This window comes from Xiphias gladius, chromosome 19 (genome assembly GCF_016859285.1).
Source record: "Xiphias gladius isolate SHS-SW01 ecotype Sanya breed wild chromosome 19, ASM1685928v1, whole genome shotgun sequence".
Taxonomy (NCBI): Eukaryota; Metazoa; Chordata; class Actinopteri; order Istiophoriformes; family Xiphiidae; genus Xiphias; species Xiphias gladius.
In genome coordinates, this window is record NC_053418.1 from 26,111,672 (window position 1) to 26,137,301 (window position 25,630).

The 25,630-nt window shown below is 39.2% G+C and overlaps 1 protein-coding gene across 1 annotated transcript in view; it reads right to left on the reverse strand.

Moving 5' to 3' along the window:
* zmat4a (zinc finger, matrin-type 4a) overlaps positions 1-25,630 on the reverse strand; it is a 137,326-nt gene that overhangs the window by 97,278 nt on the left and 14,418 nt on the right. The window contains exon 2 of the mRNA XM_040155640.1: positions 23,098-23,199. Coding sequence (XP_040011574.1) covers positions 23,098-23,199 — 102 coding nt within the window. The remainder of the gene's footprint in view (positions 1-23,097; positions 23,200-25,630) is intronic.

Below are 25,630 nucleotides of genomic sequence, written 5' to 3' on the forward strand. Positions count from 1 at the left end.
AGATGGATCGGTTTAGATTAGACTTGTTCCAGTTTGGGTGCAGGAGGCAGACATCCTCTCCATGTTTAAGAGGAGGCTTAAAACCTTCCTTTTTTTATAAAACTTATAGTTTGGGCTGGCTCAGGCTTGCCTAAACCATCCCCTAGTTATGCTGCTATAGACTGCCAGGGACTTCCCATGATGCAACAAGCTCCTCTTTTCTCCTCTCCCTCTCTATCCACACGTATTCATATCCCATCAATGCTTGTCACTAACTTGGCTTCTTCTATTGCCAGCTCACAAAAATACAGTGTTTGAAAGACATCAATTATGGGCGCTTCCTATGACAGAATCTATCACAATCGAGAAATATGTGACAGAGGTCAGACAAAAGAGCAAAGATTGTGAGTTTGGCGTCTCAGAAATTGACATGATCAGAGACAAGATTGTGTTTGGTATGAATGACCAGCGCCTGAAAGAGAGACTTTTAAGAGAACTGAATCTTACATTCGAGAAGGCCATTGACATGACAAGCTGCTGAGACTGCTAGAGCACAAGTACAAGCAATGAGTGCAGCTACCCCCTTTATACAGTGCATAAAAAATGGTCATAAAGGATGAAAACAGCCAGTTCAACACACACACACACACACACACACACACACACACACACACACACACACACACACACACACACACACACACACACACACACACACACACACACACACACACACAGCAGTGGGAGAGTGAACACATGCAAGAAATAAGGGAAATCTCACCAGCCAAGGCAATGTCCAGCATATGGAGTATCCTGCCTCAAGTTTGGAAAGCAGGACCATAATGCAAAGATGTGTGGGTGAGGCAAAGTACAGCATGGAGAGACAGTGGATGATGTAAGTCCAGAAATAGATGCTCTGTTTATTGGAATAGAGAAAACTGATCAGCTAGACCTTAAAGTAGACAAGTCCTGGTTCTCTGAGATAAATGTTGACTGTACTGTATGTCTGTCAAGCTCAAGTTGGACACAGGAGCAGAGGCCAGTGTCCTGCCACTGAGAATGTGTAAGTCCATGAAAAGGAAGGCTAAGCTTGAAAGGAAAGCACACCTACTATTACGGCCCACAAGAACGGTGCTGGTGGCATATGGAGATATGAGACTGAGGCCATAAGGGATACTCACACTCAAGTGCTCCACACCCAAGGCGCAGGCCAGTCTATCATTTTATATATCAAGGCGAATTGCATCTCAGGAAAAGGGTTGATATTGACACACTGGACGTTAAACATCCAACAACAAAAGAAGAGCTGATAGTTCAGCACCCAACCGTCTTTGCAGGTTTAGGGGAGTTTTCACATCCACAATGACCCCAAGGCTACACCAGTCATACATGGCTGCAGAAAAATACCACTGCCAGTAATGGACTGGCCACTCATGATGACCTTTTACAAGCTGATGTGATTGCACAGGTGACTGAACCAGAATCATGCATAAATAGCCTTGTATTCAAGGAAAAGAAAGTCAAGAAGAAATTACAGGTTTGCTTGGACCCCAATGATTTGAACAGTGATACAAAACCAGCACTACTCCATTCCTATTACAGATGAAGTTTTGTGCAAACTAGCTGGTAAGAAGATATTCACAGTGCTAGATGAAAAGGAAGCCAAAAAAAGCTAGACAAGTAGTCTAGTTGTGCACATTTAACAGACCTTGGGGGAGTTATTGGTTCAAACACCTGCCATTTGGAATCAAGTCAGCGAGTGAAGTCTTCCAGCAACGCAACTGCGAAATATTCGGAGACATCCAAGGAGTCCACATCATAGCTGACGACATGATCATCGCTGCGTCTATAGAGGAAGAACATGACAAGATAATACAGAAGGTGATGTCAGAGCAAAAGAGGATAACGTGAAATTCAGCAAAGAGAATACAGTATAAGGTACGCAGCGTCAACTACACGGGCCACATTGACACCTCAGAGGGTGTAAAGGCAGATGAGGCAAAAGTCAAGGCCATTGCTGAGACGCCATCACCTATAACCAAAGCAGGACTACAGTGGATGCTCGGCATGATAAAGTACCTAATACGGTATACCAGTGGCGAGGCCCCAATAACAGCACCACCGAGACAGCTACTATGGAAGGACAAATTTTGACAATGGCATCATGAACATGAGGACACAGTCAAGAAACTGAAAGATGCCCTTATGACTGCTCATGTGCTCAGGTTCTTCGATCGAAAGAAACAGCCAATCATACAGGTTGATACGTCTAAAGATGGCCTGGGGGTGTGTCTCCTACAAAAGGGACCACCCAGTAACCTTTGCATCAGGGCACTGACAGAGATCAAAAAGAACTGCACACAAATAGAGAAGGAGCTCTTGGCGATAGTCTTCTCTGTCAAAAGGTTCCAACAGTATGTACAGCATATGGGGTGAGGGATAATGTTCAGTCAGACCACAAAAAATCAGAAAACATCCTGAGAAAGCAACTAGGAACAGCTCCTTCCAGACTCCAAAGAGTACTACTCCAGCTACAGCAAAATGACTTAAATGTCACCTACACACTGGGTAAAGATCAACTGATCCCGGTCACACTCTCATGAGCATAGAAAGTTGTCTATGCTTTGGAGCCAACTGATGCCTTGAATAAAGAGGCTCTAGAGCAGCTCAATGGCAAAACAAAGAAAGACGAAACACTTCAGCTGTTGCAGTACACACACAGACATGTACATGTACTGAACGAAGTGCGGCAAACAAAGACAGACCCTAATCTCGCACTTCTCACCCTGAGGAACACACCTGCAACTGGCACGGAGTACTCCTGCAGTACTGTTTACATGGAGACAGCACAAGGTTGGCATCCAGCTGTGGTCGCCGTGGAGAGGTGAACCACGGTCCTGTGACATACTGACATCTTCTGGTTAACACTACAGACACAACAGATGCCACCTAAGGAAAACACGACACAAGCACCCAGATGTACCCAGAACCAGAATTACTAGATGACGAGCAACACAACACACCAGACGCAGGCACGGCAGACAGTGCTGAGCTCTTATTCTCGCCGAGGCCAGCTTAAACCAGAAGTGGTCGAATTATTCGACCACCTGAGAGGTACAAAGACTTTCTGATGAGCCAAGGGTACACGTTGCGTTTGACTAGCAACCTCTATCATGCCCATTAAAAAAAAAAACAGGAAAAGAGACATTAGTGCTCTAAACTGTGCTATAAGGTGAATTGTAAAAAAAAAAAAAGGAAGAAATGTTGTTTTTCTGATCTTTTCAGAGAGAAGAAAAGGCATAACATGATATGATGCTTTTAGACACTGATTCATGTCATGTCATGTTAACATTCCCGCAAGAGTAACACAAGAGCTATAGATCATCTGTACTGTACTGTAATATGAGTCAAATTCATTTGTTCTTGTGATAAAATAAATGTGTGAGTTAAACAGTAACAGTAAATAGACACAAATTCAGTTTGAAACAGTTTATTAAAGCAACAGCGAAGTGCAACTTTTATGTTGAGAAAGGAGGAGGTAGTATATAGTACCGAGCACTTATACTGATGTGAAGAAGTTCCTAAGATGTAGGTGGAGTAACACTAGGTTTAAAACGGACTATATGTATTGTGGAATATGAGTATCTCCAATAAAGTGTGGAGTGTATGCAGTTACAGTCAAGTCTCTGGATATTCATGTTATACAACAAGTCCTTCAAATGGAGTCATTACCCAGGTTGACGCCTGTTATACAACGTATGCTCTTTGCTAACTCCTTGTTAATTTCTGGAGCGTTTTATCCAAACACAGCCCTGAGTGTTCTGTGACCTGCACTAGACCAGTGGCTGGGTCCTGGCATTTACAAACACACACACAGTGAGAATCCCAGCATAGAGGTAAGAATATCAGGATAACAAGGTTAGGAATTACTAAAGTTCATAGGCACCATTAACAGAATTTAAGAATGTAGAAAATCAGCCTCGGTGAGCCTTCTAATTACTGAAAGTCAGACAAAAGCAGTTGTGACAGAGGTCGGGTAAACTCTGAGACAGGATAACAAGGTTAGGAATTACTAAAGTTCATAGGCACCAATAACAGAATTTAAGAAGGTAGAAATCAGCCTCGGTGAGCCCTCTAATTACTGAAAGTCAGACAAAAGCAGCTGTGACAGAGGTCGGGTAAACTCTGAGACACTAAGGACCCGGTCTGAGCTGTCTTACTTAGCTTTCCCTGGAGTATTTAGGCAGAGGGCTCCTTTGCTTACCAGTTAGCCCAGGGCTCTGCACTGTTACTGACTGTTGTTGTACTCCCTCCAGTTTATAACAAAGCTCTCCACTGCATGGAACCCTGGGAAAAACACCGCAGTCCACACTCAAACAGGCCTTATCTCATGAATCATCACTTGTTTACATCAAAACAGCAAGCACATGTGGGGTTTTGTGGGGGGATTACAGTGTGTTTATTCATAAAGACCTCAAAGGTTCTGACGCTTCCAGCAGAGAACGAAGCAAAGTTTTGCTAAAGCTTTTCAAAACAAAGCAGAAAAAACAAAGAGGATGGTTCAACTGTTGCAGAGCATCATGAGCCTGTAGCACATTTACCTGGTAAAAGGCATCAGTAGGCTCTGTGGCTCTGTGGATGGCAATGTCGGTCAGTCTGTCCACCGTTGAGGACCAGACTGTGAGGTGAAAATTTTTGGTTCCGATTAAAACATTTCTACAACTATTAGATACTACAAGGCATTCGCACCAGCATCAGCTGTTATTTATGTTTACTTCTAATCAGCAAATGATGGCATGCTAAGATGCTAAGCCAATTTGGTGAACCTGGTAAACATACGTGCTAAAAGCAAACATGGTCGCTTTGTCACAATACGCATGTTGAGAGTGTGTAGCGCAGGACAGCCTCACAGAGCTGTTAGCATGACTGTAGTCCGTTTGGGGTGGAGTTTCCTGAGATAAGGCACAGACGCAAACGCAAGCAAAAATCTCCAGGTGCAAACACAAATGGAAAAGACCAGCAATTTCTTTCCAATTTTGACGACCACAGGCGGTTCCGCAAACCAGGCAAACAAGTGGCTGAATACATTAGTAGTGGAAGGACTTTTGCAGAGCAGCAGTCAATACATTGGTTCAGTTTCAACTTTAACTTCAGTGCATTTAAAATGTACATCAGCCAAGAGTCTGTGCACACTTTAAACATTGAAATATAACATTAGGCACACAACTATAAGACATAACGTTTACAAATACAGACACAGTGAGAATCCCAGCATAGAGGTAAGAATATCAGGATAACAAGGTTAGGAATTACTAAAGTTCATAGGCACCAATAACAGAATTCAAGAAGGTAGAAATCAGTTGAATGTTAACCTAGCCAAAGACACTAGGAGGGGAGAAAAATCCAAAATACACTCCACTCCTCTATAGTATCAGTATGGCATGCTTTAGCTGTGCCATGGTGTGCTGTGCTGTGATGTTTACATTTGTAGAACTCTCAAAGCAGGTGCTAACTCCACTGACCTGTGATATCATGGTCCTATTTGGGAGCACTGCCAGTGTGAAGACACCTAATGCAAATTTGATGGTCCATTGTTCTGTATATTCTGACCTGAAAACTTAATTCTATGCAACTATTTGAAAATGGAAAAGACTTTTACAATAATTCTGGAGATTCAAGGCAGATTTTCTTTTTTATTATCGTTCTATTCTGAAGCACAGGAAAGTGTTCGTACTTACTATACTATTTCTGTTTTGATCACAACCTTATAATGATGATAAAAGAATGTAAATTTTAATTTAAAAAAAACTGTATTTGATAGCAATATATCAGTCCAAACCAGACTTTCTCCTTGCATGTATTTAATCACAAATGAAATATTATTTGTGCTAATGAATTTTCTGATTAAGGGTATGTACTATTGTATTTCTTTACACATCAAATCATGCCAATATCACAGCTCTGATACTATTTCTGTTTGTCTCTCAGCCTCCATGAGCACCTTTGAAATTCATCTTGGTGTCATTACTCCTATGTCTGTTCTGTGCCATCATTTTGTTTATGTTACCCTGTTTTATGACATTTCTTCATATTCTTTTTAACTACACAAGCAGACTAAATGCTAAGAATTGATGTAATTAAAAATAGCATCACAGACAACTGATTTCACTTGTGACATACAGGGCGAGTTTGGATAAGGAAAATTGTGATTTTTAAGCCTTGGAAAAAACAAGATATGGACTCAGTAACTGGAACTGCAGAACAGTAGGAAAGTATCCCCAGTGTTATGTAGTCACAGTGTGCTTCCTCAAAGTAATCCCAATGTGATTATCAGTGAGACCGCCTCAGATGGTCTTAGAGAGGTGCTTTATAAGGAATTAATCTGATTGCATGCAGCCTCACTGTCACTTTAACAAATAAAGCATTGTCACTGACAACCACCGACATATCAGTGTGCATTAGTCAAGCAGCGCCAACACTGAGAACTAGGCCAACACATTACTAATATAAAAGACATAAATCACTAGTTTGGACAGTGTAAGCAATGGTCTATGAAACATAAGTCAAAGTAACACTACCACAGTGTAGAAATACTCTGTTACAAGGAAAACTCCTAAATTCAAAATCTTATTTCAATAAAATTACAAAAGTATTAGCCTTAAAATATACAGTATTTTGATACATTTTGGAATAACACTGAATCAGCTTAATGTATCTATCTAATCATAATTTAATTGTAAATTATATTTTGTATTAATAAACAGAATCTGCAAAGTAATTTCCATAAAATGGAAATACTTGAGTAAAGTATAAGTACCTCAAACTTTTACAGCGGTGAAGTACTTGAGTAAATGTACAGTTACTTTCCAGCACTGGTAATAATATTAAGCTTAAATTTATATGTTAAAGTTTGTAGAGTTTAAGAAAATTATTGGTTTCTCATAGAGGCTGCTAGAAGGTAAAGAAACTAAACTCAGCAGGATAATGTACAACTGTGTGATTAATTATTAGAACTCTGGTGTATATGTATTTCCATGGATGTTAATGGTCAAGCATTAGGTGACTGTGGCCTGTCTAACCTATGGCTAACACAAATGTGGTCTTCAGCTGGTCTGAAAAATACAATACAGTTCATACAAAAGTAGGAATGCAAAGTGAGCTCAAAAACCATGTCAGCGTGTGATCTATCTATAGCGTTCAAGAAGGAATTTAAGCTGGAAAAGTACCTAGTGTATGAAAACCAAAAATACAGACAGGCTATATGTAACGTCAGCCCGAATGACACCAGGATCTCTCAGGTTATTGGAAGATATAAAAGGCTGGAGAGAAAAAGGTGCCATTTTTCTATCATGATTGTATGTTATGTTTTCTGTTATGTATCACATGTTTTGTTTGTACTTCATACCATGTAACCAAGGTCCTGAGTCAAGAAAAAAAAAAAATTCTTTCATCAACAGATATTTCAGCAGCCATACAAGCCATTTAATAATTTTATATTGAGTCATGGTTTATTTTCTTAATGATCGGTACAAGAAACAGGAGACATTTTTCTGATCTCACCTGCAGTACAATTTATTTATTTTTTTGGCATTTTTATGGTTAATACTGCCGTAATCAATATTTTTTATATTCACGATGGATCAAATGACAATGTGTAATGTGTAAGGTGTCACTCATTGATGAACCCACAGAGAATCATTGCCTGACTCTGTAGTTCTCCTCAGCTCTACGGTGCATTTTAGGGGTCTCTCAGCTCTCGGTTGTATGGCCTGCAGCTGTTTTGGTTCACCTGCTTATTAACCTAATTTCCAGACACTGCAGGCAGCTGTTTTCAGGGAAGAAGTTCAAGAAAACAACTGTACACTACCTGACCATCATCATGCAGCCCACAAGCAACGGTAGTGACTAGTGGAACATATAGCTGCTAAATAGCCAGACCACTCAGGAGTTGGTGGAGATCAGATTAAGGCTGAGGGGAGAGTATGAGTATGAGGATTGGTCTTAAATTTCTCGTTTCACCAGAAACAAGGCTCCAAATGAAGGCAACTTTTGCTCTGTATGTGCTGGAGATGTTAATAGGCAACTGTCTGCTAACATGTTAGCCATAACTATACAAGGTGATATATGTTGTGTTTACAGCTTGTTGTGCTGTCCTCGTGTGGCCAAAATAAATCAATGAATGCATGTTTGAAGTTTTACGTAAAAATACACTAGTTTCATGAGACTTTATTCAAAATATTTGCCCAATAGTACCACGGATCAAGACTAACAGTCACAAACAGTAAAACAGCATTTACACTTATCAGATTTTATTTGCACACCCACCAACATAGCTCCATCTTAGTCTAAAATCGATTTTCTGCTACTGTTTATTATTTCCCAAATTAAAAAACTGAACTGAAAGGCTGCTGGAAGTATTGTAAGTACTATAATGGAGGATTGCTGTGAAATCATATACACAGACTAATAACTAAGAGTCAGAGGTTCATAACCTGTGGTAAACAGTGATGGAATACAAACTGTCTCCTGAACAGCAGGGAACAAGAGATGGACTCACCAGCCTTAGATCTTTTTCTCCTCTCATCCCCCTTGGTTTGGGAAAGAGCCTCAAAGACTATCAAGAACAAACAGAAACACCACACAGGATTTGTGCTCTTTTAAAGTCCAAAATAGTTTTATAGCCAGCTTTTAAAAACATCATGTAGTATCATGAATTTATAAGAGGCCTGTGTACATGAAATTCAACTTGATGGAGGACTAATAAAAGTGACTGGGTGTAGGAGCATCACTGCTCCTGCTGAGCTCCAGCTGGAATAGACCTATCCATCAGAGCAACCTGCACTCTTCCTCACAGTAGCACGGGGGAAAGTCTAATATATTGGTCCAACACCTCTCATTTCAAATCATTTTCCCTATCATCTTGCATTTGTCATGGTAATACCTGCCAAAATATCCAATTTTGGAAATAAGCCTCACTTCAGCTGGCTCATACCAACATAAGCGATTGCAATCAGAGCATAAATCAAATCAGTAGTCTAATTTGTTTGTCAGGACCAACTTAATTCTTCTTTTACAATCTGGTGTGGATAAACAGCAGACTTGCCAACTCAATGCTTTTACAACAAAATTTGAAACCTCAGAAGATTATGCAATGGATTCATGATTTTATTTTTTTTTTCCTAAAGATTGACCCTTTCCAGACTAAGACAGCACACCGGCCGCTGGACTAGGTTTTTCATACAAGAGCCAAACCTTCTTGGCAGCAGGCAGAGGATTGTTGAGCAGATCAGTAGACAATGCGGGGAGGAAACCCTGAGACAGCTGATGAAACGCTGTGACGAAAATAGGCCATGCAGTCAATCCTCAAACTCCCACTAAAAACACAGTATCGACCATGAACAAAACCGTCTGAGATCAAAGACAAGAAGCCCGTCAACTTTATACAAAATCCCTCATTAGAAAGCACAAATGCGTCTATCAGTGGCCTCCAGACAAATTACATCATATGGACGTTTATGTTGCCTTAATTGTACGTTTACACCACTGACAAAATCACCTGCAGAGGGACAGAAACAGAACAACCCTTTCAGTGTATGGATGATACAGAGGTCTGCTTCTACCTTTCTATCCATGACCATACCATGACGGCTGCAGTTAAGTTTGAAAAAAAAAAACTTTGGCTACTTCCAAGAAACTGCTGTAAAGAATAAATATATTATGATTTTGTGGACGATTTGAGCTCAATGTCTCCCCACTAAACCTGAGGACTTTTCACTCCATTTTCTTTATGACAGCTTTTAATATTATATCTCATTCCCATTCCCCAGAGCTTAGAAATCTTTTGTTCTTCTTTCCATCAGTGGATTGCAAGATGACTTCCTGACTGATGAAAACTGTGAGCACTGAAATACAAAGTGGAGACTGCTTTCCTCTAATGTAGGCTACTGTATGACAACAACTAGCCTTCGCAAACCACAATCGAAGCCCATAAAATATGTTTATCATTACGACTTTCTCACTTTATTTTTTTCAAGAGGTATGTAGTTATAATAAAGAATAATTTTTACTCAGGTGTTTTTTGGGAGTTGAATCAGTTCTTTTACTATTAAATTCCCACACAATATCGCACTGTTTTATTCATTTGACCTGTCCTTTAACCTTGACCTGTTATGCCCCATCATAACTCAGTTTCTGAAAAAGTAATATTACTGAACTAATTACTCAAGCAAAAGTACTTAGTTAAACCACCCCAAAGCCTCCACACACACACGTAACATCTTGTATTAGACATAAAAGAATGAGACATTGAGATTTAACAAGGAGTCACACTACAGTTTGGAGATAGCTAGTTTAGCTCCTGCACACAGCACTTCAAAATCCCGCCCTCACAGTGAAGCCATGAGGTTCACACACCCTCCATCAAAACCAGGGGAGTTCTCAATATACACTTACCAGTGACAAAAACTAGCAAGCTAGCTAAGAAGAAAAAACATGTAAATAAGACAACTTTGGAGTTACCAGGAAGTGAACTTCCCCAAACCTCCAGCCCCTGCACAAAGCTAACACATCCTGGATTGGTCTGTTCACAGTACATGAATTTACATTACTGATATTTTCTCCCAAAAACAACTGTAAGAAAGCAGATGCCAAGCTACAGTGGGTAAGTCCTGAACACCCCCCCTTCCTCATTCTTTTTAATTTTCCTCTGTCAGAGCACGGATTTCAAACAGCACTAGTAGCTCATGCTAACAGAGCACATATAAGACTAAAGCAAGTACTGGTTCTGGATGCTGGTCTGAGGTCAGTATGTCAGACCACTGAACATCGAGCTATAACACTGAGCTGACACAGCAAAAGCCTCTCTGCTGGACTGTATTTTCTGACAGTTTGGAAAATACGCTTGTTTGCATTTTTGAGAGTTAGATGAGAAGACGGATACCAATCTCATGGCTGTACCATAAATATGAAGCTACCAGCAGGAACCGGTTAGCTTAGCTTAGCCTCGCTTAAAGAATGGAAACATGGGGAAATAACTCTCCTGACCCTGCCCGAAGGTATCAAAATCAGCCTACCAGCACCTCTAAATCTCACCCGATGAACACGTTATATGACAAAATAACAATTTGGGGTTATGTGTGGGACTATTTCTTGGCTGGGTAACAGAAGTATTAAAATAATTGGAAAATAAACTCAAATATGATTTATTTGAATGAAAAGGTCTCTGTCCGGAGTCATTACATTGGGATAATGTCATGAACATATAAATAGCTTTTTGAGGCTCTGTGAAAGTTTGGAGGTCAATTGAGGTCTATAGGGAAAATGCTCTGTGGGCCGCAGGAGATCTTTTGTTGTAGTACCGGGAATGGACACTGGGACAAATTGGCAGCAAGGATGACTGGTGACACCATATCCAGCTTTCTTAAAACATCCATGCAGAGCTGTTGCAGGCAAAAACAGCATAATGATATGTGCTAATTGTGCAAAGGTGGCCTCTGTGTTCATTTTCATTTGTTCAGAAAACCTACAAACAAATTGCATGACCTGTTGGATGAGACAAACTCAGATCAGATTGCCCTCTCACTTTGGTCATTATCACCTCAACAAGCCTATAATAATTACACTCACATCTATTGAGTGTAAGAGTGTATAAGTCATTTAAAAAAAAAATTCCTGTAGCCATCAGCAGCAGGAATACGATGTACATTGCATCTCCAGTCTCCGGTTTTTGATGTGTTGCAAGTAATTTTATACAAAGATTTCACAGCAGGTAACTTCATTAATTATTCAAATCTTCTGACACAATAGGATCTAAGGGTACTTGACATTCAGTGCTTTTTCTACACAACTATGAGCCGTTTGACACATATTTAAAGTTTGATACTGATCATTTTTAAAGCAGTGACTAATTTTTTATCTATGGGAAATCTCCACGCCATGTTTCCTCTGGATAATCAAAATCTGTTGTCTCAACAGGATTATTATAGGAATTATTACATTTGGGAAGCTTTATATTAATATGTAAAACACAGTTTTCTTCTTAGGACAGGGACCTATGAGGATGGGGAACTTTAACAAAGTATCATTTTTCTCTATTGTGATTTGATATAAAATATGTATATCTGTATATATATATATCTATATAGAGAAAGATATATATATAGATATATATAAGAGTTATATATATATATAAATTGAAAGTCCAAGAAGTGTCTTGGAAACCCCCAATATAGCTCGATCAAAGCAATTTAAAATATGTTAATGAGTACAATTTTCTCATTAATACTTTTGGTGCTCTACATCTTCTGCATTTATGCATGGTAGCCGTAATGCATTAAACTATCATAGCGTGCAACGAAACAATTTCACCATGCCACCAAAGGCGAGATTCTCAATGATGAAAATCCAGCTTGTTTTTTGAATTTGTGCCTCGTAGTGCTCGAAGCACATGTGGGGAGGAAGCAGGGGGGAGTTATATTAAAATTAAAAATCCTTCCTTGGATTATGAGCTGAGTCACACCAAAAATGTGAAAGAATTAAATCTAAGTGTGAGTGGAATCTGCATCTCACACTCTTTTAATTTGACATGCTTCATCGGCTAATCGCCTCCCTGTCACAAAGATTCTGGGCTGTTTCAAACTCGTTTTATCTTTCAAGAGCCGAAAGGGATGTTTCACCTATCTCTCTCTCTCGGCACACCATAGCCATTTTTTAAAGGGCAGACTAACAACTGATCTCTCAGGACTATTTCTATTAATAACCCCTCCTTCGCTCCACTGTTTCCCAGTGAGACAGGCTCATAATTAAACTGTGTAAACGCTGCTGCATTAGATTGAACTAAATAAAAAGGGCTAAGCATCTCAGTGGTGCAGTTTTTGCTTACACAAGAAGCTGTGGGCCACTTTTCTTTGTGCCAACATATTTGGAAGTGTTTTAATTACAATCTTCTTGTGTGCGTTAATAGCACGTGGCATGAAGACAGATTCCTGAGGAGGTCACATTTGTCTTTTTCCATTTTAATTTAATGAGAAGGACTACTATAAAGAGGCAAAGTAGTTTTACTACTTATGTTTTCCACTCTGCACTGATTACTACAGGCTCATTGGAACAGCACTTTTCAACCTCTTCAATTATCAGCAGGCACCACGATGATTCAGTCTCATTTCACTACTCTTGATTACTTTCTGTCAGCACTAGAAATGGCTAATATTTCCTTCCCATTAACTCCCAAGCCTATGAAAATGACAGGAGATGATCAATGGGTTCAGCGTGGGCATCAGTCTTGTAGATGCAGACAAGAGTATCTATAAACTCTCCAACCGACCTGCTGCAACTATTAGGAGACGTCACTGGGCTAATGATGCATAACAAGTAATTAAGAAGGGATCATGGAAATTAGTTTCTTTCTTTATCTGACAAACACATTAAATTAATGACAGACTGCAGCCGGGACCGAGCAGGGCTGCACAGAAACCACTGGCGCTGTAACTTCGCCCTTCAGGAAGAGGCAGTCTCTTGTGTAAGTATACGTTTATTAAAAGGACATTTAGAACTAAAGTATATATGGTGATGCGTACCCATCTTTCAAATAAATGTGGCAGTTGTGGTGTGTTTACAAATAAGCTGTATGTTGCTGCCTTCTAGTGAAAAGTAGTATGTTGGGGAAAATTTCAATGGTCCATCTTTAGAGCTTTCCTTACTTCATTCCTGAAAAATACCTCTTTGTGTCTGTTTGGAGAGACAATATCTGAACCAGAAGGCAACTGCTAGTACTACTGAGCTACTTTGCTTCACTAATCCTCTCCTTCAAAAATCAATATTTTCTAAAGGTCAAACAGAGCAGGCGTGGAAAATGCAGATTAGCTCGTCAATAGCTGACACACTCTCCTACACCCAAAGGCTACGATCTGGTGACGAGCAGATGAAACTATGTGAGTGGAGAGATGTTTAGAAGCTCACAATGTTATGTTGAAAACATTTTAAGGTCACCCTGAGATACATAAAATACTGTGAAATTATAAGATTTGATTCAAAAGGTAGATACCCATTCACTTTATGTGTTCATGCAATCAAAATGCGAGGGTATTTCTATAATATGAAACCTTTGGTCCGATTTATTTGTTCTTTTACTCACAGGGTATCTTAACTTGTTATTTCAATGTTGTGCTCATATGCAAATCCAGTTGTTTTTTAAAGAATTCTTACAGGTTACTCTGGTTTATTACACCTTGGGTTTTACTTTTATCCATGGTCCTAGGGATGGCAATCTTAGTCTCTGTTGGTCAGATGGTCCACCACTTTGGTCAACGATGAAATATCTTAGTAACTACTGGATGGATTACCATGACGTTTTGTTCAGACGTTCATCCCCAGAGGATGAATCCTAATGACTTTGGTGATCCCCTGACTTTTCCCCTAACACTATGTGACATTTGAAGTTGACATTTGTGGTTTTGAGTGACATATCTCAACAGCTGTGAATGGATTTTTATGAAATTTGCTACACACAATCAAGCCCTCCTCAAGAGATACTTTGATGATCCCTTAAATTTTCATCTTGCAATATCCTCAGGTCAAATTTTCAGTTTGTACAGTACTTTGGTGCATGACCAAAAACCTGCAAAAATAATAACATTCTCATTTGTGTTTTGTGCTAATTAACAAATTATAGCATCATAAAATGCTCAACTAACATTATACCTGCTTATCAACAGCATGTAAGCATTGTCACTGTGAGCATTTTAGCATGCTGACATTAGCATCTAGCTCAGAGATCTCTGAATTGTGTGGCTTTGCCAAAAAGAAGTAAGACAGGGGAAGAAAAGTCAATTGAAATGATCAAAAAGGTTGTGTAGAAGCCCACAGATTGTCAGACTGTCTAAACCACTATATTCTTCAGACATGCTATACCCTCTGGTTTAAATCTTTGAAGAACAAAGTAGGCCACAGAGTCATGGAATTTCTTCAACAGTCCACTGTCCTGAACCCCATTGAACAGTTATTGGTGCACTTGAAGACTAAGAAAGTCAAGCATTCTGTGACATTACAAAAAGCTCTTTGGAACATTGTCAAATCATACAATGATAACAACAAAAAACAGTATTTCATTCTAAACAAATGCAAAATGGAAGTACCTTGACTAGTGGTCTTATACTTTTGGACCCCACTGCATATTCATTTAATTTTTACATTATATTTTCATGTGAAGCCTTGCTTTCCAGCTCTCTGCAAATACTCAAATGTACATAAAAAATCTGATTATTACCTGTTTTCACTGTCTTTAGTAGGCAGGCAACAGAAAGTTCATTATATGACCATGAATAACACACCTAACTGTAAAAAAGTGGCTTCCAACATTTAAAAAAAAAATCCAAATGTTTAATTACATTAAACAATTTTAGAGGCATATCTTTACGGAAGCAGAAATCTCTTTTGTTGCCAACCTATTTCTATGACAAAAGCAAGAGAAAACTAAATAAAAAATAACATTTCAAAATGAAAATTGTTTAATGCAAGTTTTGTGGAATGGACTAATGAATTATTAATGCACATGTCCTGTTGGATGAACTGCATGCATCTATAGAATCAAAAAATTGTATGTTCTATATAGTATCTGTTATCCTCCACCTTTCCAGATTATCTTATTTGGCTTGACCCTAACAGTGGGGACAGCCCTATGAACCCAAATGTCTATGAGTGGCTGACTGACTGACTGACTGAGTGACTGACTGACTGATAAGGTTACACCATTGGTCAGCCGAATGCTACATGACTGAGTGCTGAGGTTACACCATTAGTCTTTGCTCTTTCAAAATGAACTGGCGCAAACAGTTTAAAACATTACATCATTGGGGGGGCTAAATATAGGCAAAATCGCACAGCCGTTGTCTTTAACTTACATGTATGGTGATTTTGTCAGACAACGTTGTTGTTATAAAATCAGGATTTAAGCAGTGCAGAGCAGCAGCTGGGAAATGGTTTGGAAGTGACTGTTGGTTAACATGTCGTCTTAATGGGCCATGTTTAAGTCACTATTTCACATTTGTTCCGTTGTCTGACATCAGAAAAACAGAAAAACATGTAAATTCAGCTGTATTAAAATACTGTGTATGTGAGCAAACACAGTAGGAGAGAAGCAAACAGATAAAGGGAGGAACCAGCCATATACTAGGTTTTAGACCTAGTTTAGCTTAAGTATTTTTAGCACATTGCAGATTTGGCATCAGCATATTTCATTTCATTATGTCTCGGCCAGAAATGTAAGTTATTGTTACCTTAGTTCATGTTTTTTGGAGGGAAAAGGTAAAAGATTTATGGACAACATTTATCTACTAACCCACTGCAACAGTTGAGAGAGAAAACAAAAACAGGGAGGCCAGCTTGCCAACATCTACAAGCTAATGTAAGGTAAGCTAAGTTGACGTAGCATTGTTGAGAGGCTTTGGATGTAATGTTAACGTTACTGTCATTTGTGTTTAGGCTATTAAAAGTGGGCAACATTAATGTCAGCAGTCAACCATCTAAGTCGTCCAAGCATTCTTGGTTTGGAAATGACATTTACTAAAAACAGTCTGTTGTAATACTGCAGAGCAGAGTGACATGGGCACTGTGTGTGTCGACCATTTAAAAATACAACTGCCTTTTCTGCTAATCTCACAATAGACAAAAACAGTACCTATAGAGTTCTACAGGAATGAGCACAATCCCAGTTTCCTTGTCCTGAAGTTTTGTCTGACCAGCACTCCCAAACCAAAGATTTTCGATTTATTGGAACTAGGTAACGTTTCTCATTTTTGTTTGAAAAATTACTTCAACATTTACTTGATTATCAGATAGTTGCTGGTTTATTTTCCATCAAGTGTCTAATTAGTTAATCAACTAATTATTTCAGCTTCAATTTGATATATTGTCCATTCTTATTGAAAATATTTTTAATTGCTGACCTGCTGTGCTTTGACTTATCACCTTACTACAGTGCTTTTAAAGTGTACTCCTGGGTGTGTATCAGTACAACATGTTGAGTTAAACTGTCGAGTGTAGTTACATGTACAGCCCAACCAAGCAGTGCTTTCTATTATTGTGTTAAGTTACTCTTTAATACGCCTTTTGAACTGCTGCCAAAAAATATTCAGGTCCTGATATCACAAAAAGATGTATCAGCAAGCACAACTACAGACATAATCTTAACTTTTAGTTTGGTTCCATACTTACTCAGGTTAAAAATTTTTTCTGTTACCTAAATGACTGAAAAACTGCTTCCAAGTGTAAGCCCAACTGAACGTGACTGCCACTAACAAAATCTAAGAGCCAACAGGATAACAGTGTCTGATGATCTGATGATGTACTTTAAGGTTACACTGTATATCTGTTAAACTCCCAAAACCCTTTATTCCTCTTGCAAACAAACTGAGACAATTTCGGTCAGCAGCACAAACAAATTAGCATATAAAACGGTAATATGCTAATTCAGTTTTGCAATGCAACCCAGATAATGGAAACCAATTAGTGAAGACATGACGTGGACAAAAAGCACATCAATCAGAGCAGCACAAGTCAGCCAAACACTGAACCCAATACAGCTGAATACTGCTCTGATTGTCACTGTGGCTCGGTGCCACTTCTCCGGAGTCCCCAGAGAATGATTATGCTCCATATTGTAAGCAAAATCATGATTTAATTCACTGAAAATAGAAAATGTGAACCTCGTACAAGTACAACAAGCACAGAAGAACTGAAACACGCTGCAGCTTTTGTATTAGCACTGTGGCATTTTGCAAAAAGGCTCTCTATAGCTGAAAAACACCAGCTGACAGGCAGTGTCGCTTGGCGAGGGGAATGAGATTATTATGTCTGAAGTGGCTTAAATACACAGTACTGTAGATTAATGAAAAAAAAATCAAAACACTGAGGGGTACGTCACTGTTTTGACAGTTTGTTTGCAAACAGATCTGATTTTTCACATTAAAAACCTTTCAGTGACAATGTTGATATTTGGTCTTTTTCCAGGACTTTCCTATGACTGAAAAGCTACAATACTTAAATCCACAATTTCCTGGATGTTTGAATACCCTGAATGTGAGTGCTTTTAGACTGCACTAATCTATATTTTTATATCAACAATGGATCAAATGAGTATCTGTAATATGAAAGGGGTCGCTGGTAAAGGTATATCCACACAGAAATTACCACCAAACTCTGTCGTTCCCCTCATCTCTACAGACTGTTTTAGCATCTTTCAACTCATTGTTTTGGTTTTATGTATACATTAATACTCATAGAAATATAGGAATTAATAATTCCTGCAATGAATTTTGTGATCCTGAAGGTTGCAAAGTATGAACCAGTTGTGGAGGGCTGAATGTCTTGACATCATCTGAGAAAAAAACCTTTAAAACATGACATCCTTGCCAAATGTTATGATGTATTCGATTTTGAAATGAGCAAACTGAACAAGTCATTATTGGGCAGTAACCAGTTACATCCGTTATATCAGTGTTGATGATTTTGTCTTACATAAGAGAAAAAGATATTGTAAGTTTAGTTGCTTTAAAGATCTGCGATATATTTGTCTGAAAATGGTTCCTTGACATTAGTATTCTACCAGTACACATACATTACAACTCCAACACCTTGCTTATTGACTACTTCCAGGTCACTCCCCATTCCATTTTCTCTGTGAAGTGGCTGGCAGTGGTTTAAAAGTGGCTCTCCTGCACTGCTTGTAGCAGGGCAGCCTGTAAAGAGAGGCTGCAGTGAACACCCAATCCAGTACACATGTAAAGAGAGAGAAGCATAAATTAACATGAGCCACACAAGTCTTTGAACTGTGAACCAGAGACCACTCTGATCCGCTTTGCAGTGGAGCACTGGCTGGTGTGTTTGAAAAGGGGGTTTAAAGATCAATTATTGTTATCTCCAGTCTCTATGTCACCCAAGGAATGCTTTAAAACTTTTTTAGAGTTAAGAGTTCCATTAAAAGCAATGTCTGAAAATTCTAAGGGATAAGGACTAGATCAGAGATCACCATATTAGTCTGAGTTAGACGATCAGTCTGTCAAAAATGTTTCAGCTGAAGGGGGGATATGGAATGAATTTTAAGGTTTTTAAGAATTGCTATATTGTTTAATGAAATAAAAATATTATTTTAATCCTTCTTTTACTCAAGGAAGATCTCATATATATATATATATATATATATATATCGGTTGGATTTGCTGGAACTACAGAAACTAAAAGTTGAAAAATTGAGTTTCTTCCCTCACAGAAGTTTTTTTTTTGGCCTGCCATGAATTTACTCATAGAATTACTGCTAATTAGCGACATTTGTTATTTTACCGGTGAAAGTGATAGTTAGCACTAGCTAAAAATGAGAAGCTTCTACTCGAATGTTTTGAGAAAAGAAATTGCATGCATTTTGCAAACCTCAGTGTCAGAATTCACGTGCAGCACTGTGCAAAAATAATTTTTTTTAATACTAACTCAAATTTTCACTCACGTATGCAGTGAAATGCTTAGACTGTGCAGCCTGGCTACCATAAAGGAGCAAAACTTTGCAAGAGCAGGCTGAGATGGACAAAAGACAGTCGAGTACAGTAAAGATAGAGTCCGATTTTGATCAGGTTCATTTTGGCTGATACCAAAAAATATATGTCAAAAATACGCCTGGATCGGCCCAAAATATCGTTACTCCCCACACCCTGCTGTGGTAGGCTTGATGTTTCCTTGTGGGGAGTGACACAGATAGAGCCTACACCAAATATCAATGCTTTGCGTATTCGACATTCATTCTACAGTGAAATGCACCTGGCCAACTGCTACAGTAAGTGGGTCAGATTATCTGTTTCAGAGAGTTGCAAGTTCAAAAGATAATGTATGCAGTCCCTTCTGATTTGATTGTTCAAAAGTTTTAAAGTTTCAGATGCTACTAAACCTCCAGCTAGTAATTCATTGGAGGCATACTGAGCGTTTGACTGTCTGTATAGTCTCTTCTGAATAATTTCTTTGTCTGTTAGGCCACAGTGCCTATCACTACTCGTGATCATTATTCTGAGGTATTCCAAACAATTATGTTTATATTTTTGATGGAAGTGGTTCTCGTGCCCTGCTGAATCCCCAGTAAACAAATTGGGGTGCAGGTCATGGACAATCTTTAAGTTTATTCTAACTGTTTATATTCTAACCCATGAATATCATTCAGCTCAGCCATCACATTTAGTAATCACTGAAAAAAAGATGTTTTTGTTCAAAGAGAGAAAGAGAGAGAGAAAGAGAAGATTATGAACCCATCTTCTTTAGTGCAAAACAACCTTCTCTATCTGAAAGAAAGTTAAGTTTGCACATCGTTTTTTTCTCATCGGTTTTTTGTTCTTGCTGTCATCAGTATGACCCAAACGTGTCATGATGCATTAGACCCTAACTGTGCTAAAAGAGAATCTAAAATACACTCCATCTCTAGGAGGCAACAGGCCAAGTGCTGTATTCAGCATTCACCACACAATAACAAAATGAATATTTGATTTGGGTTGGTACAGCCACTTCCTGTTTCCTGCAACGCCCTGAAGAACAAAGCAGTTCTCCTGTTACCCACGGACAGTTACATCTACTTTAAATGGCACTCCATTGCAGCACAGTGAGCACAACGCCTTGAGGGAAATAGAGTTTGACTTGTTAAGAGTTGTGGAAGAAGAGATTACTCAAATACATTGTAATATAAACTTCGAACAGTGATCAATGCCAAATAAAATTAATAAAACTTATTTCTCTTTGATAAGATTTCACCTCAGAGGCACCCTGGTCTCTATTAGGAACAGCAATAGAAAATCAATAGAAATGCTAAACTGACTCAAGGTCTCAAATAACTTTCTTCCAGTCTATAAGGTCACAACAACCAGCTGCAGTTTGGTACTACTTCAGAGTGATCCACAGTGTTCATATGAGTCCTTTCAACTCTTGTTACTGTAGATGTCCACCAGCAGCAGGCCTGCAGTCAGTCTCTCCGGTCTCATAACTCAAAGCGACAGTGAGTGAGAGTCAGCATCTGCTGAGCGAGAAAGGTCCACTACCTGACAAGCCTCAGACAGGGGGAAGGAAACCAATGGGCTGCGGACCCTTCTGAGAAAGTGGTCACACACAAATTCTGGAGCAGGTCCTTTTGCGGTGGGAACGAGACCCAACCTAAATCTGGCCAAACTAAGGCATACTCTTTAAGGTTGAGCTAAACCGCTCACATAGCAAAATGTGCATTTCAAACGGAGCCAAATCAGCAGCTGATATCAGCTAGGCGGAGAACGAATCGAGGTCTGACCTGGACTAGCAACAAAGTATTGCCTTCTTGATATTTGGGTTGATTGGACCTTCTTCCTGCATCTAATTTCTTGCTCCTGCCTTTAGAGACATCTAACCGATGAGCAAAGTAGACATTCTCACGTGGATTTTAGTAATGCAACTCATCCACCAATTTGAGCCAGAGTAAACAAACTATAGGTTTGAAAAAATACCAAGCAGCAAGGATTCTGCTGGGAGAAGTAATCACCCCTCTGAACAAACAATATAAGAACATTAAATCTAAAAGAGCAATACCAAAAATTTAGAACATGTAGTGAGGAGGAGGTTTGCATTAGCACATCAGCAGAGTAATATTGAGTAATAGTAAACTGTCAGGTTATAATGGCCACATTCAAAACCTGAATAAATATGATTGGACACTAACAGTCAGCTGGTATCCAAACAGCTGAGGAATGAACCAGTGATTGTCAAGTTAGAATGAAGCAGCTGATGCAAATCAGGATAAGGCAAGCATGACTTCAGTGCTCTGACTGAGACTTTTGTTCCCTGGCTTTAGCCTTTAAGAAAATGAGTGCACCAGGCAACATAAATACATGCACCAAAACTTTTAAAATGTTCTTGTGTTTTATCATTAGTATTTAGTGTTGAACGTTGTCGTATCTGTCCTGTTGCACTATGTGCTCACCAAGGCAAATTCCTACCGATGTTTGCTGCAACGGCAATAAAGTTAACTCAACTCAACAATCTGTCTTAAGAATAAGCTCAGATTCACGCTTTGTTGAGGGTATGAAATAATGAAAACACTAGTCGCTCATCATGCAAGCACACAATTACAAATATAAAGCAAACACACCAAAGCACATTATTAAAGTTCATCAAAAAAAAAAAACTGTCTGACGGCCATGACACAGATGCTTTAAATAACCTCCTCACTCACAAATCACTTTCTCTGTGTTTAACATGCAGAAATAAAAAATGAGACAGAGCTTTAACAACCCCCCAGCGTAGGGGTAGGAGTTTCTTACTGACCATCAATAGCTAGCTTTGCCCCTGCAAACAACAGTCCAGATGTCCTGTCCACTAAGTGAAGCTGTGGGATTCACACACCCTCCAAATCAGAGCTAAACCAGGTGATTTTTGAACGTGAACTTACCCGCGGCTTGCCAGCAGCTAAGAAGACACAATGTAAAAATAAGAACTTTGGAGTTACCAGGAGGTGCATTTATCCTCTTTTGAGGAGGCTAACCCCCTCCCCATAACTCAAGCCCTTGTGCCAAGCTAATGTCATGGATCAGTCTATCCACCGAACGCTCAGAGATACAATTGATATTAACCCTCCATCTAACTCCTGGTAAGACAGCAAATGGCCACAAAACACACATGTAATAAGGCATAACAGGCTTTCTACGTGTGGGCTTGATTATTCTTGTGTAATTAAAATTGATCTCAATGTTTTTTGGGTTTTTTTTTTTATTACTTTTGGCTGTTCTCACTGCTGGAATAGCTGCCACGTTTGCAGCAAGTGTTTACGCATTTTCACATTTTGCAGTACAAAGTGAGAGATATCACAGCAGGGTTCCACACAGTGTAAAAGGAGGAGGAGCGTCAATTTCTACTGCTATTAATCCTTCATTTCCGGTGTGGTTCTCTACTGAGGTTAAATGAAAAAATTATAAACTATGTTTATTGAGTATGTAAGCTGCAGGGCACAGGTGTATAGATCAGCTACGTGTTTCTGAGGGCAGAGCCATAAAAGTGTGACCCTAAGCCTTCATAAACTCCACAAGAGTGTAGAGTATCAGAGCCATGTAAAGTAATGTCAGGGGATGTCTTCACCTCATAATGGGCGACCCTTTGGGACTCGGAGATGAGCTGAGCGCTGCACACTTTGCAGTAGCTGTCTGTGAAAAGCCCTTGGTCCACCTCTGTTGACTTCATCTGGAGAGAGAGACAAATGCAGTCATGGTTACTGACCTGGATGCACTTTGTGCACCAAGAACTGAACACGCAATATTGGCCACTGTGAGCTCAGAATGGAAGAGGCCTGCAGTTTTTATTCACAATTTTCATGAAAACATGTCTCTGACAGCCTGAAATATGAGGTGTTCTGGTTTTGTTCTGAGTCCCTGGCCTAAAAACCGAGGCCACACTGGACCACAGTCATTAATTGAAAAAGAAATTTCTATAAAAGTCATGTCCAGAAGATTTACTGTTTACACTACAAAAGACCTTTTTTTTGTTGTCACTATCATACACCCTTGCTTTGTGGGTCTTTAGCGAGCTAAGTCAAACCAACCAGGATGTAATAAAGCAAGTAAACAATAATCTCATTTCATACTTTCATCACTGCTAGTCAATATTTCATTACCCCAAGCATTTGAGTTAGTGACAGATGCTGAGCAGCTTGTGCAAGCAATGAGTCAGAAAACCATTTAATATCCAACATCCCACTAAAAACTCAGTCACACAGCCAAAATTATATTTGACAAGGATGAAAAAATAACAACAACAGATCATGATGACAGGGTTTTCTTGGAAATTCATTCGAATGCGTGACTGAAGTCGGTGCTGTGAGTTGGAGAATGTGGGATTCAGATAGAGGCGGCGTCAAAAGGCTTTTATTTCCCTTTCCACAGACACAGCTGAGCCATCTCTGCTTTCTATTACTAATTCAGCCCGGCTTCCATTAGGGGCTCACATTTCATATTTGGAAGCAGTCAGGCTCAACTCGTCCTCATTTACTCAGGCACATCTTCATTAGGAGCAGCAGGACAGATGAGAACTAAGGTCACGTTGGTATACCGTAAAAGAAAACTCTCCCCAACTTGTTTGAACTCTCTTCCCCACAAACTGAGATACAACATAAAAATGGAACTTTTAAAGCTAATGCTCGATCTGCTGAGCTTGGTCTACTTTCACGTACTAATGAAGACTTTATTTCCGATTCTAGCCGGCCACAGAATTTATATTTTAAGATGACTAGACTCCTGTTTGTGGATACAACAACAGAATTTTGACATTAAGAACATAAGTAAGAGCCTCTGCTGTCATTTAGTGCACTTGAGTATATTGAATGTTATAAGCTGTAAGGTACATGGTATATTTCCCACATCGTCCCCTGATGATGTGTAAATAAATGATGAGTTCTGTGGGTTGGAGCCACATACAACACATCGTTTTCTGCCTGGAGCTACAGGTGCGGCAAATAATAAATATGACAAATGTTACAGCATAGTCTTCAAGTAAAGGGAGAATGGGTGAAATGGAAGAATTTCAAGTTTAAAATTGAAATGTTTTATTTTTGGGGTAATGGTGCAGCCACCTGTAGCTACATTAGAACCCCACAAGAGACTGGATTTTTGAGGTCAATAACCATATTAATATGTGAGTGTTTTAAAAACCTGACAACAGTTATTTTTGTTTATGACTGTCATGTGTTTATGTTTAAGGATCCGTTGAATTTGTTGAAATTCTTGTGACCAAGACATGTTGTGAGTGGGACATTTGATCATTTAAAACAAAACTGTTGAGCCTAGTGGTTATGATGCATACTACCTAGGGTAACTGGAACATTTGTATGTAATGGTCACGCTCTACCATGAAGTTGTTTTCAACATACTTTAGTTTTAATGAAAACTGACGCACTGCAGAATAAAATCAATAGTATGCTGTTTTTTTGTAATCTACTGCACCATAGTACTGTATATTATTCATCAACACAGGAGGATCTTAAAGTTGCAGACTTTCTTTTCATTTTTTAACATTTAGCGTCACCCTTCCAGGACATGGCATGACCTTGGCAATGACTTATAGCAGGATGTACTCTGCCTTTTGAGCGTCTGGCCCACTGCTTTCTGGTATCCAGCAGCCCAGAGGTCATGGCTAGACTGACAAGACAAGGATAAAACATGTCAGGGGCACAAGACTGTGCAGACAAACGACTGGGGAAGAAGAGAAATATAAATAAATCAGTGACACCACTCTCCCCCTCAGTTTTGTAATCAGTCAAGAGCAGTGCGGTTTCCTGTTCAGATGCCACAGGACAAACAACATAAATGAGCGGCTTGTGCGAGCGTTGGGCCCACTGCCTGTTTTAGCAAGGGTGCACAGATGCTGGAAATGAATGATTAATCACCCTAAATTCAGTTAAGAAGCAGAAGCATCAGTAGCAACATCAGCAGGAGATGCAGCAGCAAAAAAAAAAACAAGACACATTGAAGAGAAAGGGTTCATTGCTAGTTCCTTCATTGTTAAGTTTACATTTTTGCCTCAGTTTTAAACCGAAATGCCACAACCCTGCAATGTGGAATAAACAGATAAAGACCATAAATGAAAAAATGTGTTTGTTTATTTCCCTAGTATGTTTCAA